The sequence below is a fragment of the Cydia splendana genome, chromosome 17 (genome assembly GCF_910591565.1).
Source record: "Cydia splendana chromosome 17, ilCydSple1.2, whole genome shotgun sequence".
In the NCBI taxonomy this organism is placed as follows: domain Eukaryota; kingdom Metazoa; phylum Arthropoda; class Insecta; order Lepidoptera; family Tortricidae; genus Cydia; species Cydia splendana.
Window position 1 is genome coordinate 19,144,924 of NC_085976.1, and position 20,264 is coordinate 19,165,187.

At 38.3% G+C, this 20,264-nt stretch overlaps 1 protein-coding gene across 1 annotated transcript in view; it reads left to right on the forward strand.

The window, feature by feature from the left end:
• The window catches only part of LOC134799027 (lachesin-like), a 196,125-nt gene extending 183,382 nt beyond the window's left edge, over positions 1–12,743 (forward strand). The window contains exons 3-8 of the mRNA XM_063771449.1: positions 7,118–7,275; positions 7,711–7,851; positions 8,270–8,363; positions 8,875–9,068; positions 9,455–9,560; positions 12,577–12,743. Of these exons, the coding sequence (XP_063627519.1) occupies positions 7,118–7,275; positions 7,711–7,851; positions 8,270–8,363; positions 8,875–9,068; positions 9,455–9,560; positions 12,577–12,743 (860 nt within the window). The remainder of the gene's footprint in view (positions 1–7,117; positions 7,276–7,710; positions 7,852–8,269; positions 8,364–8,874; positions 9,069–9,454; positions 9,561–12,576) is intronic.
• Positions 12,744–20,264: the final 7,521 nt, after the last annotated feature.

The following is a 20,264-nucleotide window of genomic DNA, read 5'->3' on the forward strand; positions in this document are numbered from 1 at the left end:
TATCTATTTGACAGTAAACGAACGCAGTCAAATCTACGAAGAAGTTATCCAGCTCGACGAATAATACGAATACCATCTCCAAAAATTTAAAAATGGGACCCTATTACTAAGACTTCTCTGTCCATCAGTCCATCTGTCCCTCCGTCCGTCTGTCTATCACCAGGCTGTAACTCATGAACCGTGTAAGACAATTGAAATTTTCACAGATGATGTATTTATGTTACTGCTATAACAACAAATGCTAAAAACAAAATAAAATAAATATTTAAATGGAGCTCCCATACAACAAACGTAATGTTAACGTAATGGTACGGTACCCTTCGTGCGCGTGTCCGACTCGCACTTGGCCGGATTTTTTATTTGCATTTTTGCATTCTGGTTTGGTTTTTAGCGTCATTTGATCTTCAATAAAAATGTGGTCTGCAGGCATTAAACAATTTTTGTGGAAAATTATTAATACGTTACATTTTAACAAACAAGACACAGACAAGGAGAGCTGACCCCAGATGATGGGAAAAAAGCTTAGGAGAAGAAGAAGAAGAAGAAGTTACATTTTAACAAAAACCTGCATGCCTAAAGATATAAGTTTAATAAGTAAAGTCTCCTACCTACAACAGTTTTTGCGTGACGACAATACATCCTACTGGATGACTTACTGACCTATTTAAAAACCCACACGTATGTTTAAGCGTACTGATATGCGGATGCGTGTGGCCTCAACGGAAGCATTTACCCTCGCCCGTGTTCTATCGCTGACGTATCGCCAACAATCGCTACTTTTGCATTTGCACTTCCCGCACGTAACAGCAAGCCTTCGGAATAAGGTTCACAATAAGCCTGTTGTGTGGACGATGGTACACTTCCACGACATAAACCAGCCATTTTATGTCTGAGCTCCAACCACGCATAGTTCTTACGAATCTCGGGATCAATTGATAAATGAACACACTTGCAGCCGAGGCAGTGTTTGGTGAAGACTACACAAAATGCAGACTCGGTTCGTTTTCTGTTGTCAGTTGACTGGACAAATACTTCCGAGCAATCGTCAGTTCTTCATTTCGTGCGTTTCTTCACCACTGTGACTGCCCTCGGGGTATCTATACAGCAAAGGTGGTACATATAATATTTATTTATTAATTAAACTTTATTGCATAATACATGGCGGACTTAATGCCAGAAGGTATTCTCTACCAGTCAACCAGTAAGTAAGGCTCTTCGCCATTTATCGTGAGTCACGAATCGTAAAAGGGCAGTACCTAATTTGAATATATCTTAGTATAGTTTGCAGATTTCTAATAGGCCCCGACGGCTAATCCTTTATCTATTTGGCACCTGAGCACGGGCTAGTCCAACGCTCAAAAAACCAGTGTAGGTGCGCTCTCCGATAACGTAACGTGCCTTTGTTACGCATCTCGATGACACATTTTAGACTGGTTCTGTAGCGTTCGACTCGCCGACACTCAGTAACTGTAGTACTGAGTGCCGGCGAGTTGAACGGGCCACACACATCGTAACAAAATATTTGTCCATTAGTTCATTTTGAATCTTATTGGAATTTCTATAGGAGTTGTAATTCAATTACCTGGGTAAAGTGAACGAACGATTTCTTATGCAGGTGGTTGTGGCACCTGGCACGAGCGGTTTTACTTAACAATAAACAAAGGATTAGCCATCGGGGCCTATTAGAAATCTACAAACTATACCTACGCATTATATCTCGTTAAATATTGGAGTAGTCTCAATCAAAGTTGACGGGTGTAGGCCGAGGCCGAACGCCAAAATCATAATAATCTCCAACACGAGTTATCCCTTAAGTATAAAGTTATTACATTCGTCAGCCTACCCGAGCGAAAAAGATCAATATTAATGTATGTGTAGCAAGCCTTTTAGCTGAGGCTTTCAGCTGGAATTTCAAGATAAACAATACTCATTGTATACTATACGTGGCACGCCCGCCGCTACAACAGCCTGTTTTGATCGTTATGTGATGTGCGCGTTTTCAAGGACTTAAGAGGATAGTAGACGACCGGTTTTCCGCATAGCCCGCGAGCCAGGAACAGATTTCCATGACCAATAGCATCCCGGGCGATCTCGTAAAATGGTTGAGGATGATGTATAAAGAACCCTCGTGTAAAATACCGACTACGTTTGTATGGAGAAGCGGTCGTCCACTATTCTACTAATAGATACTTCCACACTTTGGTATTGCAAAGTCTGTGCAAAGTTAGTTTACCCCTAGCAATCTAAACATCACACATTTGATATAAATATAACTGAAAATGTATCAGCACTTCGTAATTTAAGTAGACATCTAAAATTCTATTCCAACCACTATGTGCAGTGTGCGTCAAAAGGCGGTAATGCAAACTTTTTTGCGCATGTCACACATTCGTTGTTTTTTTTTTAATTCAGAGACAAACTAGAGTCGAAGCCGAGTCCCATATCTACCATATCGTTCGATATCAAGTAACATGCTAGACAAAATTGTTTGGAATTGACACTTCATTTGTTTTTCAGAGTTGTTCTAAATTTGAATGTAATTAAGGTATCGATTATCGATAACGTAAAGCTAAAATTACGATGCAACCAGATACATGTTTTTTAACTTAATATAGACCGTTAGCTTATCGTTTCTGAATATTTTATAGGAAGGTTATGATATGGATGTATCTAGATAAACTTACTTACAATTGTCGCATCGCATGCATTACACGACATTAAAACAACATAGCCCGATTGCCGCGATACGCGTGTGATCGACCGGACTTGATTGAGCGACAGCCCCGCTATTTGTAACTTTCCACAATGCGACAATTGATTCCGCGCCATTGTTTTTGCGTTCATAATGGCGAGATAGCGTAAACCTGTGTACCTACTGCACACTGGCTGCTGAAAGGCGAGATCGATAGCTGAATGAACTTTACTAAATGCCGACCTGAACTTTATGATTCATAATGATGGTTGAGTACCTACTCGTATTTAGTCGCCTAATTATATATGAACATTCCTCGAACAAAACAATATGTAAACGTTATTATTACGACTGCATTCAACTAAATTCCACTCACTTGTGTATTACGAATCATAATAATGTGCTTGAGTGGTATTTATTCCTGTTATTATTTGAACAATAAACGTTATGTAGGTACTTGTTGCGAATGCATTGTGACTTCAGTGAGAACAACAGTACGGTTACCATCAGCTTGTCACTGACATAAACGCCGTCGAGAACGTAATTTACTTTCTATACATCCCGTTTGCACTAATATGCGAGTGCGAGCGAGATGTATAGAAAGTAAATTACGTTCTCGACGGCGTTTATGTCAGTGACAAACTGATGGTAACCGTACTGAATTATAATCTTACTATGCTCGTTAGGTATTCAGCTTCCATGCATTACCTAGTTACATGAAATAATGTTTTTGTGTTCCTGCTTGTTTCTATATTCACAGCACATTCAGATTATTGTACACCGAGCTTCTCAAAACTCAAAAGAGTTTTGGGAATTACTTAGCAATATACTTAGGTACTTTTCATTTATGGGATGACACACTAAGTACTTATTTTTGTTTACACACACACACACACACACACACACACACACACACACACACACACACATATACATGCTGCCTAAATAGATATATGTAAAATAATTTTAAGATTATAGTAGCTTTAAGAATAGTATGTAAAAATTAACAAACATAATGAAAATCAAATAATGAAAGAATTTGTCAACTTTGTACAATTTATCAATTTGTTAATTCATTATAGAATTTATAATGTTAACTTCATTAATTTTTCATTAACTTCTCTTAGGATAGATTTTAAAAAATGTAATCTGGAAGAGCGAGGTCTCCTGATACAGGTACTTTATACCTAATAGGAGGACTCGACCACTATGTATTTTTCACGCCACTGTTCGGAAATGTGGCAATATATGGTCTAAAACCAATCTGGAAAGTAGGCAATAGCTGTAGCGGGTACAGTACATAATTCCGAAATATTTTATGCCGAATTTTAAAATATCGAATTTTATTATTCCGATTTTTAAATGCTCGACCCATCAAAATTCCGATTGTCGTAATTACCGAACGATGTAAATCACGAAGTTTTATATTTCCGAATAGTAAAACCGACGATTTTTTAAATTCCGAACCACATAATTCCGAATATAACAATTCCGATAGGGAGAAACACCGAATTTAACATTTACGATTTTTGATATCACGAATTCCGAATTGTCATAATTCCGAAATTTTGAATTCCGATTTGACGTGATTCCTATTTTTAAAATTCCGAATAACGATATTCCGAATTTGTTGTTAATAAATAAAGGTACCTACGTTTCTACGGGGGGTAGCAGTTCTAACGTAACCTAAACCTACTTTTTTAAAAACAGTATTTACTGTAGGGGTCGCAGTTCTAACCTAACCTATACCTACTTTTCTAGTAGCAGTTGGTTTCTGTAAAGGTCGCAGTTCTAACCTAACCTACACCTACTTTTCTAGTAGCAGTTGGTTTCTGTAAAGGTCGCAGTTCTAACCTAACCTTACCCACTTTTCTAGTAGCAGTTGGTTTCTGTGAAGGTCGCAGTTCTAACCTAACCCACTTTTCTAGTAGCAGTTGGTTTCTGTGAAGGTCGCACTTCTAACCTAACCCACTTTTCTAGTAGCAGTTGGTTTCTATAAAGGTCGCAGTTCTCACCTAACCTAAACTACTTTTCTAGTAGCAGTTGGCTCCTGTGAAGGTCACAGTTCTAACCTAACCTAACCCACTTTTCTAGTAGCAGTTGGTTTCCGTAAAGGTCGCAGTTCTAACTTAAGCCACTTTTCTAGTAGCAGTTGGCTTCTGTGAAGGTCGCAGTTCTAACCTAACCTAACCCACTTTCCTAGTAGCAGTTGGTTTCTGTAAAGGTCGCAGTTCTAACCTAACCTAACCCACTTTTCTAGTAGCAGTTGGTTTCTGTGAAGGTCGCAGTTCTAACCTCACCTAACCCACTTTTCTAGTAGAAGTTGGTTTCTGTAAAGATCGCAGTTCTAACCTAACACACTTTTCTAGTAGCAGTTGGTTTCTGGTAAGGTCGCAGTTCTAACCTAACCTAACCCACTTCGCTAGTAGCAGTTGGTTTCTGTAAAGGTCGCACTTCTAACCTAACCTACTTTTCTAGTAGCAGTTGGATTCTGTGAAGGTCGCAATTCTAACCTAACCTAACCCACTTTTCTAGTAGCAGTTGGTTTCTGTAAAGGACGCAGTTCTAACCTAACCTAACCCACTTTTCTGGTAGCAGTTGGTTTCTGTGAAGGTCGCAGTTCTAACCTAACCTAACCCATTTTTCTAGTAGGAGTTGGTTTCTGTGAAGGTGCAGTTCTAAACTAACTTAACCCACTTTTCTAGTAGCAGTTGGTTTCCGTAAAGGTCGCAGTTCTAACCTAAGCCACTTTTCTAGTAGCAGTTGGCTTCTGTGAAGGTTGCAGTTCTATCCTAACCCACTTTTCTAGTAGCAGTTGGTTTCTGTAAAGGTAGCAGTTCTAGCATGTCCAAATGATTGAAATGCATTTTTTTTGCAGATCAATTCTAAAAACGGCTGACCATTTAATTATTTCCGTTTTGAAAATCACGAATTTCATTATTCCGAGTTTACAAAAGATCGAATTTCTGAATTCCGAATTATTTTATTTCCGATCGGTCAATGATTTTTCGGAATAGACAAATTCGGAAATTTTGTTTTCGGATTTCTTAAAAATCGGAACTTTAAGCTTTCGTTCATATGACAATCGGATTTTAAGTATTCGGAAATAGCGCAGTCGTGATTTTCTTCTTACGTGGTTTTCAAAGTCGTGATTTCGATATTTCGGACATATAAAAAATCGTGATTATGAAAATCGAGGTTATGAAAGTCGGAAAAACATATTTCGGAATATTTGGGTGTTCCCAGCTGTAGCACCTGAACCACCACTACTACAATGTTTCATTGTTATCATCATCTGTCATTGGCGACGGTTCGCTACAGCAATGAGTATCATTTAAAACATAAAAATCAATAAATGGTCTTTTTTGCGCAACTTTTTCCTTCAAAAATAAAATTAGGTTATTTATAGGACCAATTTCTTGTTTAAAAAAAAAATATGTCAAAACCATTCGGTTCATTTTTTTTAACAATTATCCATTCAGTTCACGCTTAAGGCGTTTTTTACTTTTGTAGCTGTTTGTGGTTTTTTTTAGCAAAAACGCTTCTAAGTTTAGAGTCGGTTTGAAGCAAATAACAGAAAAACGCCTCTTAAAAGTGATAAAAAAAGTAAAAAAGGCGGGATCGAAAATACTTACTGAATTGGATAGTGTAAATTGTGTTTGACTAAAACATACAAGAAACACTTATCTACGCTCGCTATAAAAATGAATTCTTCTAGTGAAGAAAATAATATTCTTACGCTGTCGCCTACCGAAATTCAAGAGACAGCACAGGCAGTGGCTAGTAATTTGCTACCAGAGAAATCGCGGGCTAGTACTTAAGTATAGTTATGCAAATGTTTTCTTATTTCCTCGCAGTAGTCGTGAAAAGCACTATGTAATGCCTCGGCCGGAAACGCTAAAGATGGACTCGTATTATTTGAGGGCCTCCACTAACGTGTCGGCCCTCAAACGACTCGTCCATCTTTTAGCGGTTTTCCGTCCTCTCCTACAGTGTACTATACTAACTAAGATTGAAACGAAATAAATTATTATCTTATCTTATCTTATCTTATCTTACATACAACAGTACAAAAGACAATAATAAAATGCAGAGAAAGAAAAGGAAGTGAAATGTGAAGTTTCTTTTTTTAATTTTATTATACTTACTCCAGTATTAATTTTCAATACTAGGTACAAATAACAGTTATAGTAAAACACTAGTCTAAAAAGCCTCCGATAATCGTTTGTCCTTATTCGTCATTTTGACATTTAAGTTTATTAGAAAGGGACAAAATTGAACAAAGATTTTGCTAAGTTGTATGAATACGGTGGTAAAATTCCAGCGACGCTTTTGTGTTTCAGTAATTTTTGCACAAAATATTTTTTTTTATTATGGTATCTGGCAAATTGTGATTGAAATAACGTTCGTGTATATAAATTGCAGTGTTGTCGTGCGGCGAGGCGGGCGGCGGCGTAGGCGCGGGAGCGGGCGCGGGCCGCGCGCGCCGCTACGTGGGGCTCTACACCGGCCCGTACTTCGACCCCGCCGCGCCTAACAACATCACAGCGCAACTAGGAACACACGCCTACCTGCCCTGCAAGGTAAAACTCACACCAACTTGAGTAGATGTGATAGCTCTACAATCTACATCGGCCCATACTGCTCCTGCTCCCAGCAACAGCACAGCGCAGTTCGGGTACCCTCGCCTTCCTACCTTGCAAGGTAACAGTCATAAAGTCTTCCTAGCCCCTCTACGCATAGCCATTAGCCATGCACTGGCCTTCACTTCGATCCCGCTGTTACTTGTCAGAAACATCACAGCGCACTTGGGGACCCGGCCACGCCTACCTAGTTACCTATGTTCCACGGTAACAGTCATTACCTACTAGTCCCCATAGTGCAAGCTTTGCTTATTTTGGAGCTAGGTCGATCTGTGTAAGGCAATTCCCAAATATTTAATTATTTTTTGTATTTACCAGCAACGTTCACAGTTCTGACGTATAGTACCTATTAATTAAGTTGATGTTATGTTTCAGGTGCGGCAGTTGAGCAACAAATCGGTGTCATGGATCCGGCGACGCGACGCGCACATCCTCACCGTGGACCGCTTCACGTTCATCGCGGACGAACGCTTCCAGGCGTTCCTGGTCGAGGCTACCGACACCTGGACGCTGCAGGTGTGTGCCGTGTGTGGCTAGACTAACACCACCAGTGGGCTATGTGCTAGCTGTAGATCTGTTGCTAGTGATAAATGGATTATAATCGAAGCACAAATGCTAACATGGTTTACATTGAGGAGATTGATAATATGAAACTTGTTTTCTCGGCAAATAGTAAAAAGAGCAGCAAGCAAGGTTTTTGTAAAAAGCTTGCTTACTTATATTCAAGTTATGTATGTATATATATTCTTTATTGTACATAAAAAAACACGAAAAATACAGTTACAGAGTATGGGATCTCTTCCAGTCAACCTTTGAGAAATTGAGTTATGTTAATATTATTCAAGAACTTTTTTCTAGTAGGTATTAACTGCCTATTCTATGCATGAAATGTTTTCCCATACTGTTTGTTGATGTAAGTGTATGTCGATTTCAGGTGAAATACGTGCAGGCCCGCGACGCCGGCGTGTACGAGTGCCAGGTCGGCACCGAGCCCAAGATGAGCCACTTCGTGCAGCTCAACGTCGTCGGTCAGTACCTAGAGTAGAACACCAATCAATCTCCATATACCTACTCTAGGGTATTTGGCTACCTAGTCAAATCAGGAGGCCAATCCCAACGTACACTTTGATGACAAAATATAATATGTTATAAATATATCTTAATGATGTCTTTTTAGTTATCATTCGCGTGTGCATTTCGCTCATACTTGTCTTGTCCGTGGCTGTACGATGTACGGGTACGTGTGACACGCACGGGCAAATGAGAACATAGGTATCTATTAAATAAAAAATGTCATAAAAAGCTTACACAATTTTGGAAAACAGCTGATACTCTCCAAATTTCTGGATCGTTTTTTATCAATCATAGCTAAGAACCACCATAAAGAAATTGGTTTATTAGGTAGGTACCGGACTGAGAAACCGTTACAATATTGCCGGCGCAAGCGTACCCTCCACCAATATTCATACATAACAATTAATTACCTATCAACGAGACATTACACAACTATCACGTCTAACTGTTATCAATATATTGCAGTGCCTAAAATCGAGATCGCGGGCGAAGCCGAGGTGTTCGTGCGCGCCGGCAGCACCGTGCGCGTGACGTGCGTCATCACGCAGGCGCTGGAGGAGCCCGCCTACATCTTCTGGTACCACAACGGCGCACGCGTGCTGGACTACGATCGCAGCGCCCGAGACATACGCATGGAGCGACGCGCGCCCGACACCACCGTGAGTACAGTGTGACCACCCGCCTACATCTTCTGGTACCACAACGGCGCGCGCGTGCTGGACTACGATCGCAGCGCCCGAGACATACGCATGGAGCGACGCGCGCCCGACACTACCGTGAGTACAGTGTGACCACCCGTCTACATTTTCTAGCTGGCACTACAACGGCGCACAAGTTATTTGTCACAAAACAGCGCCATCTACTTCAGCAGTCAAATATGAAACAAAAAAAAATCTTATATTTTATATATCTTTTACCATAAATGACTCGATTCAAGTTGTGACGTTGGGTCATCCACTGTTTAAGGGAAACGACACGAAACAAAAAGGAGTTAAAAATTGGCCTATTTTTGACAGGGTTTTTAATAGTTGCTTTTATGTTCCAGGTGGGCGACCTGGTGATGTACAACACGCGGCGCGAGGACTCCGGCAACTACTCCTGCGCGCCCTCCAACTTGGACTCCGCCTCCGTCGTACTTCACGTGCTGAGCGGTCAGTATTAACCCAGACATCACTGTGTACCGCACAAACAACAAGCATGGGCAAAGATGCTTTCAAGAAGGTGGAGAAGATGTAACTAGACGCACTAGCTGATCTAGTTAACATAAATAATGATTGACACAGCTGATCAATCGATAATATTTTCATAAACTTTAAAACCTCAATTATTATGTACAAATGTTAATTAAAATAAATACATGTAAGTAACTATAATGTATGCATTCAGTAAATTAATTTTAAATAAAAACAAAACATTCTCACGAGAAATCCGAAACAACAAACAAAAAACTTAACAGAGTCAAGTTTCGTAGTGGGCCATTAATCAGAAAAGGTGATTCGCTGAAACCAAAGAGAATGGAATGTGTATAGAGAATTACTGTCGGTGAATTTTGTATTCGCGAAGGTTATGCTGCCATCTGTTGACGCAGTATTGAAACTAAAGATGAAAATGTATAAAAATATCCATAAAACTTATATATTTACATATAGACATAAATGATTTTTATTAATTTTGGATCGTCATGTGCTTTGATCCGTGTTTTTTTACATTGATGTGAGTTAGAATTGTTTAATATCAAGGGAGTGGCGCCATCTGTTAGAGAGTAACTTTGTCTTGATTTCCGAGGCAAGGGGTTTCTTTTGACTTTACTTGTCTTATGGGAAGCACATCTCTTTGCTAAAACTACTCAAGATTGGTACTCGAGTTTAAAGGAAATAAATAACAAAGATCTTATATTGAAGTGCGCCTAACGCGTCAAATGCGTCAAACGCGTTTCGTTAATGTCTTTTATGGTTATAAATACCCCCACGCCAAGCTGGGAACTGGGTATTCTATTTTTGTCCGTCGGATTGTCACGATCTCTGGCTCGCCCGTAGACGTTAAAACAAAGGTTTTATTTTGACGATTGGATGTTTGACTTTACGTAGCTACTATGCTGATTTTTGTCAGACTGTTCAATTGTTAGTTCAGTGTAAATACTTACGTGTGTTTTGGTGTTTTTTGTGTTTTAGAGCCAGATTAGTGTCTGATTGCACGGTCAATCAACCGGAAACGCCTAACCTAGCGGTGATAAACAGGCTTTTCCGGGAATCCAGTAGAGTGTTAGGTCCAGGTCGCGAGAGGGGCCTGGCGTCAACCTTTTTACCTACACAGGTGACGATTATACCTCTTACGTTCTCTTCAAGGTCTGACAGAGGGATGTGAGGATTTCACGTGTGGATCATTAAGAGTAATCTTTACTCACTGAAATCTGTTGGTAATTGAAGAAGCGTGGTCTTGTTATATATATTTATATATTCACATTTTATATTTGGAATAGGGCGCCTTATTCGTCAGTACCCTTGGCTACGGCCTACACTGCGGAGGGAGGCAATCACACAGACACTAGGGTTTGCAATACCTCGGTTTTGTCGGCCGAACGTTTACAGCTTAAATTAGGGTCCCTCTTACACACACTCCTCCCTGTAAAGATAGAGGTTCGCCTCTAGATTTACACATTAGAATAGGGACATTGGGGTAGAGTTAGGGTAGAGTCATTATTTGGGAGTTAGGGTTATTTATTATTTCTTTCTTTATTATTATTTATTCTCTCACATATATTTTGGTTACACACAGTGTTAAAATCATTAGAGTGTTAACTGTTTTAAAATACAGAATAAAATTAAAGTCTAGTTTCAGTAGCATATGGATGGGTTACTGAGGCTCGTACATTAGATATGATTTAAATGTAATACATTATTATATTGGGTGAGATAGGGGAACAAAGTTATTTGAGGACATACTAAATAATTTTGTTATAGGGAGCTAGTGACAGGCGAAGCAGTTCACTAGTGACAATTTGAGCTTTTCTATATCGGGGTAACTAAGGGTATTAAATCATGTTTAATAGACGATTGCTTCAGTATTCCATACATTTATAGTAAGAATATCCAGATGAGTTTCTTGGCGTTTCTTCTTGTCTGAAAATAGGTTCCGAAACACAGATAAAAGTAAATATTACATAGTGCTTAGAAATACCTATTAAAAACAAAACAAAATAAAATAGGTATTATTTAGTTTAGAGACCCGTCTTCATCCGAGGCGTGACAGTAAATAAAGTATGTTTGTACGTATTAATATTTGCATGTATGAATGTAACCTTTTGAGCTTAATAAACTTTATCTTATCTTATCTTATCATCATTTACATATAAATATTTTCCTTTAGCTAGCTAGGTTAGCGAATGGATATAAAAGGAAAATATAATTACAAACAACAAGGGCTTATACTACTGTTCATGGTAACTGGTCACGGTAGGGCTCGGTAGGAGATAAAATCTAAAAAATATAATTTATTATTTATTCTTCATATGATTTTGTTTTTCATACGATAGTGTTATAATATATAAATTACAGTAGCAATATTTACAATTACATAGGGTATTTTAGGGGTAATATTTTGAATCCAAATCTAATCAGTCTGCACATAAAAGACGATGGGTACTAAGGTTCACAATGTATTAATTTCACTAGACGATCACATGGCCAAATTAATCTATTTTTCTTAATTTATAATCAATTCTGGTTGAGTTCTATTAAAGTAGAATAGTTAGTAGAGGGTTAAGGTACAAAGAGACAGGAGTCAGCTCATCAGAATCAGTGCGGTACCGCACTGCTGGACCCAACCATTTGCTGCGTCCTGCAATGGACCATCCTCGCGTCGTGCGCGTCGGTGGACGAAGTGTCTCGAAATAGAATTACTGTAGTGTTGTGTATTAGAAACGTTGGAGACATCGTAAAGTATTATACGTAGCCATAATGTGTTTTGTAGTTTTTAGATATTTTTTTTATGATAATATATGTATTTAGGGCATACTGAAAATTCCTGGACTGGCCACTTAGAAAAAATAAGTCGTCTCATATATCAGAATACAGAAACTTTTAGTATGGCCCACGTATTATGTATGCTAGTTTGGTATTTAAGTAAAGATTTGGATAGAATTTATTCATAAATGATAATTGAATGCAGGAGAGCAACCGGCGGCGATGCAGCACGGCAACGCAGCGGCGCCTCGGGCGCCCGCTGCCTGCCTGCTGCTGCTGCTGCCCGGCGCGCTGGCGGCTCCGGCACACGTGCCTCCGCGCCGGCTGCTGCGGCTGCTGCTTGCTGTGGCGCTCGCGGTGTTGCTGCCGTGAGTACACACTATATGATTACATGAATCGTTTATTTAAGGTAGTTACACGGTAATTATTGAACACGTAGCCAAAGTATAAAAAAAATTGCAGACATTTTTTGTCTCGGTGAAAAGAGCTCGTGATTCTGATGAAAAATTATATGAATATTTCCAATTCTAACACAAAAAGTAGGGATACAACTTTAAATAGTGATGCCTACATTGAACGATTCGAATGGACCCTTACTAGCGACATCTTCTGGGATATTGGGGTACTACAAGTTCGCCACTCGTCGTCGGAGTTCGCTAGTGGTATCGCCGTGTCTAAATGTTTCGTGCTTCTACTCCTCATGGCAGAACACTTTATTATCTATTTTATCCCTGCCGGCATAGGCTTTTATCTTCTTCTTCTTCTTCGTGTTCTTCATTACTGAAGTTCGTGCCTGTCTTGAAATGCCTTCACCGAGGCCTCGACGAGCTGCTTCCATTTCACTCTGTCTTCGGCTTGTCTAAGGCCGTAGTGACAGTAAGACCTGTTGTGTTCCTTATTTGATCGGACCAACGGGTAGGTGACCATTCTCTCGGCCTCCTGACATCCACTTTTCCGACAACAACCAGTTTATCTAGGTTATCTGGCTGTCTTCGAGCAATATGTCCAAAATAGCTCAGGACTCGTTGGGAACAGATTGTGGACAGTCTGGATTTGATCTTGAGTTGGCTGAGAATGGATTTGTTGGTTCGTTTTGCTGTCCTCGGTATGCGCAACATTCTCCTCCAACACCACATCTCAAATGCCTCAATTCTTTTCCTGTCTATTGCCCGTATTGACAACGACTCCGAGCCGTTGAGAAAAATTGAAAACACTAAAGACCGCACAAGTCTCATCTTGATGTCATTTGAGACGTTTCTGTTCCGCCAAATTGTATTCAATTTGCTCATGGCGCCTTTTGCCATCTGTGCGCGGCTTCGAATTTTTTTTCTCACAGCCGCCCTCATTGCTGATGAGTGAGCCCAGGTAGACAAACTCTTTTTCACATCACCTATTCAAAAAAGGGCTTTTTCTTCCCCGCTAGGAGGGATCAAAGTGGCACTTTTCTTCCCTGCTAGGAGGGATCAAAGTTGTACTTTTCTGTTCTAGGACACATTTCTTTTTTTCATTTTTACATACAATTTTTTTAGCTTAAATAGTGTATATAATAGGTGATGTGACTAAGATTTTTTTATTTTCCTCATAGTTGATGTGAAAAGCAGTATGTGTCACACGGTATCAAAATTATTTCGTCTTGGGCATTAACACTTGAATGCCTCATTACGATCAGGATTCAATGTACGCCCTTGACGGAAATATATAATTTTGATCCTTTGTAACGGGTGGATTTCAAAATCCTGCGAAAACTTATGGCTCGGTCTTTATAAAAAAAACTAGTAGGTTGTGCGAGTTGCAACTTTTTTATATGTTTTTAAGAACTATTATCTTCATGTTCCTTCAATTACCATCTCCAATAACTTAATAGTTTTTTTTTATATAAAATGTTTTATGTGTCTAAAATCATCACCGTCTACCGGAAAAATCTGAACCTTATTGTTTGCAGTGAAAATTATAGCATACCTATCGTACGATTGCGATTTTTCTTTTACTTATATCTTTTCCATGTTGTTGTTTAACACATGGGAAAATATGCAATAATTCCTTCACCGAGAAAGTACATTTAAAAATATTTAAAATTTTGTCACGAATATTCGTCAACACCGTCATGGTAATGTCAATGTGAGCTTATCTCCGTGTATGAACAACTAAATACCGATAAAGGTCCTTGCCCTATTTTTCACTTTAATATAGAATGCCAAAAATGATTTCACTATAAAGTCACATCATTGAATCGTGAGAAATATTACGAACAAATTTGTAAAACGTAGTTTGTCACAACAGAGCATCATCACCGTTATGCTTTGGTTTAAAAAAGTTACAAATGATATATTAGAAATAATTATTGAAATGAATGGCAAACTACATGAAGTTTATTGTGTAGCATAGACATTAACTACTATTATTCGTATTCTAGAAATAAAAACAAGAAACTCTCAAATCGTCAACACCATACCCATCATCACCGGGAAAAAATGTCGACCGGTGATGATTTCATGTGTATGGTGATGACGGTTCTCAGAAACTTTTCTAGTTATTTTGCTATAATTCATTATGAAATTAAGCTGTATGTTTGAAAAACGTTCTCTGTGTCTTCTAACACTATATAATGTCTACCTTATAAATGTAGAATAAATGTAGAAGAAGATATGACTATTTTTTCACACTAGAGGATGGTTAGTTTAAAATAACATTTTGACTGAAGTAGGCAATATTTAGGTCACTTAGAACTTAGAACATACAAATGTTTATTTTTTATTATCTAATAATGTAAATCGTGCAACTTAGAGTCTGTAATTGCATGTTAGTCGTGTTAAAACAAAGTATTTAAACAAACAACATATATTAAGTTTTAAGCGACCATAGGCTACGGTACTGGCTCACTATCGTAATGGCCTTATGTTTTTTGATAATATTATATTAATTGATGTATATAATTACAGCAATTAATAATTATACCATTGGGTAGTCACCGGACCCAATACCTAACATTTTGTAACTTATGACATGCATTACAAGTAGGGGTCTTGCAACTTATAAAACACTGATTATATATTAATGTTTAGCTATTAAACAATATATATATGGATTTAAATCATTATAGCTATTATTAAAGTTAATTTATAAAACAACAAAAATACAAACTTATGCAATGAATCAAATTATCAAAAAAAAGTAATATATCATACAAATTAAGCTCACTGGTAAGCCAGCAATTTTATAATATGATATAAATACCAAGTTATGCAGTAGATAAAAGAAGATGCGGGTTTAAACTGATAATAAGAGTACAATATTGTTAATATGATTTAACATTGAAAAAACCCAAAAAAATAAATGAATACATAAATTGCCTATTTCGGAATATAAATTATTTAAAATTATAGATAAAAAATACTTGTTATATATTTATTTATATGAATAAAATATATTTTTTATAATTTTCTAAAAATAATTTATGTAGCTAGTCTTATGTTCAAAAACATGTTATTTGTAATGTTTATTAAAGTTCTAAAGCCTTACAATTAAAAAAAGTTTTTGTTTTTTTAATACGTTTTTAATACATATATAAATTAGTTCCCAAATCGTCATTACCGTACATGCAGTGTCATTACCGTCTATAAAAGAGTCATTACCATACCATGATTGTCATCTCCATCTTGTGTTTTTATTTTCCGAAAGCGATAACTTCAAATATAAGCCACAAATGATTGTATAAATACCATAAATATCCTCAATATACAGCCCCTATTACTTTACCCAGCTAGAATCGTGTTAAATTAAACATTTAAAAAAAATATTTTTTTGTATGGTGAAATTTTTGGTGATGAAATCCACCCTAACACAAACTACTATTACACATTCGAGGTCCGACAGTTCACCAGTCCGTACCAGCAACCCAGCTCGATCAATGACCATGATTTTGGTCTTCGATTTGTTAACCGAGAGCCCTACCATTTTGCTTTCACGCTCTACCCTCCTAAACAATTCGGGTAGTTCCTGTTCTGATGGAGCAAATAATGTTGTGTCGTCTGCATAGCAAAGGAAAGGTTACTGATCTTGTGACCACCTATTGAGATGCCTCCCTCCCAGTCCTCTAGGGCTCTTCGCATTATATATTCGCCGTACATATTGAAAAGAAGCGGTGATAGAATGCATCCCTGGCTTGAAAGCAACGGACACAACATCATTGATCTTGATGCTCGATTCTCCATCTTCGTACAAACTACTAATCAATGCTATCAGATGCAGAGGGACGCCCATTTCTTGCAAGATTCTCCACACACAACTCCATCTTACGCAATCAAACGCCTTTCTCATAATGGTACAAATGTTTACGTTAAGGCTTCGTGTCGTGTTAAGGCTTTTATCACTACGGTACGAATGTTTCTTATGAAATCTACAACAGAGTTTAAGCATCTCTACCTACTCGTTTAAGCAAGCAACCGGTCATTAGTTAAATAATGAATGTAGCTTTATGGTGACATTGCAGAGTATTCTGTCACGACGAGGAGCGCTCGCCACACGCGCGACACTAGCGGCGCCCCCCGGCGCTCGCGGCGCCCCGCCCGGCCGGTGCCCGCTGTACTCCGCCCGGCGCTGCAGGTGCCTGTTGTACCCGCCCGGCCCTGCAGCCTGCAGGTGCCGGCGCGCGCTGTACCCGCCCGGCCCCGCAGGTGCCAGCTGTACCCCGCCCGGCCGGCGCCCCGCGTTGATGGCGCCCCCCGCCCCGCGCTAGAGGCGCCCCCGCGCCACACGTCCACTTACATTACTTATTGTAAATTTCGATATTCCTCGAGGGTGTGAAAGTGAAAGGACGCTATAGCGTATACCCTTGTACATTGTACATATTACGTCTACTATATTAATGAATAAATTAAATATAACAGCCGCCGGGCCGCCGGCAGACATCGAACTTTACACGTTTTCAGGATTTGTTAACGGTACAAACTAAAGGAATTGTGTTGCGCGTGTGGGTTGTTCGCTGCGGCTCGCTCCCGTGACGTCCCTGAGATCACCCGAGCCGATCACCCGGGGGGCTAGGCTAGGATGATCGAGCTTTTCCGTTCTATCGTCGTAGTCGTCGTTTTCTCATAAGTACCTATAAGTGTAAGAGATGACATTATAGACGATAAAAACTCAACCCTTAAACTATTTTAGATTATTATCCCAAAATTTTCTAAGGTTCTCCGGGTGATTATGATAAAATTGTATGGATACCTTGGGTGTCTCGATGAATGTCACGCATATATGGACCGTCATTTTTTTTTTAACTCTAAAGTGTAAATATACCTAAACAGTGAAATGTCGGCGGGCCGCAGTGGGTCGCCGTCGTCCTTTTGAGTACAGAAGTCCTGTAGTGCCTTCTTTACTAAACTGCAACTTGAAGGCACTAGCTAATCATTTAAAAATGTGTATTCAATCAAATTCTATCAGTGAAGATTTTATTTTTAAGTTACGTCATAATATTGATATCGATAATAAATAAGTACATGAGCTGGCTTGAACTGCTTGAAATGACGACGGCGGCGTCTTATGTTGTACACAAATTACGAGCAGTGATAAAGAAAGCATCAGATCGCAAGATAACTCTGCTTGTAGAAATACCCGCGTTTTGAAGCGTTCTTTGTTACAATGCCAGTATGTATTACCGTTAAACAGTGGAGTTTCGTTACACACTGTTACTGCCTCACTTGTAAATAATTAATTATAAGGATACGAATAAAGATGAGATCGTTGAAACATTAAGCAGTGTATTAATAAAATTGTCACTATCTCCCGATCCCTATCTCAGGCTCAAATCCAGGTAAAGGCAATTATTTATTAGCGTATCGGTATTAGTGATCAGTTTATTGTACGCACATGCGTCATAGAACGAAGTGTCAGAATGTAACGTCTCCCACCTCTCTCTTTACTCAAATTACCCTAATTTACCCTACCTAGCTAGACCTACCTAAAATACTAAAAAATCCAATAAGAAAATCTAAAGACTAAAAAACCTTAAAAAATACCGTAATCCGTAATTACCTCTACTAGTTATTATAAAATAATGCAAACAACCTAAATAAATTCTAATTAAATACGTTAATATCTTGAATTGGATCAGTAGATTGGCCAAATGATCGTTCAGTGTTTATGTAGAACTCTTCGTCGTAACCGCTGATAGTAACCGAAATCCTTTTCGCATAATAGGAAAGAGTTATGAATAAAACACCTATAAATCCCAATAATGTCAAATATTTATTAAACCGTGATTTATGTCAGTGTAAAATATGTCAGAGTAATAAGAAAGATCATTGCAAGTAATAACAATGTTTGACTTAGTCAGAATTAGTCTGCAATAAGATGTAATCAATAAATCAATAGTAAGTATGTCATAATCAAATAAGTCTGTAGAATGTCATAGTCAAATTGTCAGTAAAGTATGTCAATGTAAGTAAAGTCTGCCAAATGCAATAGTCAGTTGGTCAAAGTACAAATACTAATAAATGTCACAATATTTTGTTTTTGGGGTATAGATGTCGCCCCGCCTCCGCGACACCCGTGATCATCATCCAGTTGCAGGACAGAATCCCCGCCCCAGTTCTGAAGGAACTATTTTGTGGTCCAGAAGGGACATCTTTTAAAATGACAGGCCTATTCCATCATTCGACCATGTCATTATTTTGTGACATTTTTCGTCAACAATGAGAGGACATTCAAAATGACAATTTAACATAACAAAATACTGGTAGTAGAGCAGCTGTATTTGATCCACTCCAATTCCCCAGAATACTGTAATTTTGGAGTATACGTATTTTAATATTCAATGAAATCATATTATCCAAACTTTAGCTGTAGTCATTTTGAATAACACTTTCGGACCAAAATATTCTACGATCTTGCATCTGCCTTGATCTAGCCCGGATAAATCACGCATTGAAATAAGGTTTTATGATAATAATAATTTTTGATTATTTTAGGTTTTAGAAATAATTTTCATATTTTGTTTTTTTTTTGTGCATTTTTTTTTAAAGTGCATTTAAGACCTATTTTAGTGATTTTTTTTATCGAGCAAAAGTCAAATACTCAGGATTCGAATCGCTGAAGTCCCTAGAGAAAGGCCGCAAGATTGCTAATAAAATTTTTGGCAACCGTATTGTGATATTTGTGATCTATAAAAGCGCTACATTAACTTACAACTTCGTTCTCCGAACCTACTGAACCTTCATTCGAGCCGCTATGTCTACATTTTTATTTATTTGCCTTTAATATTTATACCATTTAATAATTATGCAAAGTAACTTTATGCTTATTATATTTATCCCAAGTCATCGTTATGACAATTTACGTTATGCGCATTAACATTATGCGTAATGAGTTATGCGGAATAATGTTATGCGATTTAGAAATTATGCGTAACATACGTTATGCCAATTTGAATTAGGAGTATTACGTTATGCGAATTAATATAGACCCCGAGTGGAGACACCTCGATTTAGTTCTAACACCCTATTTCTCCGTGTGCTAGCTCTACATCCACACAGTGGATTGGGACAGCAGATTGTATAGCCGGTAAGGGGTAATATAAAAGTGAATATATAAGTATATAGATACGGGATATTTGGTCTAGAATCTGGCTTTTTTAAGAAGTCTAGATGACAACCCAAATCTTCCAGATCCTAGGGGGTAAAAATGTCTTAATAAAAGCAGGAACTGCCAGGTCCCCACCTGGTATTACCAAAAACACCGCAAGTTAGTAATTTGAGCTATAGTTACCACCGTGAGGTTACCCACTCAAACTTACTAACCCCCCAACACTATCGGCTCGATTCGGAAAATGAATTAGATTTATACTAGACTTCAACAAGTTACGATATGGATAATTTAAAGATATTTGTAAGATAGATACGTCAA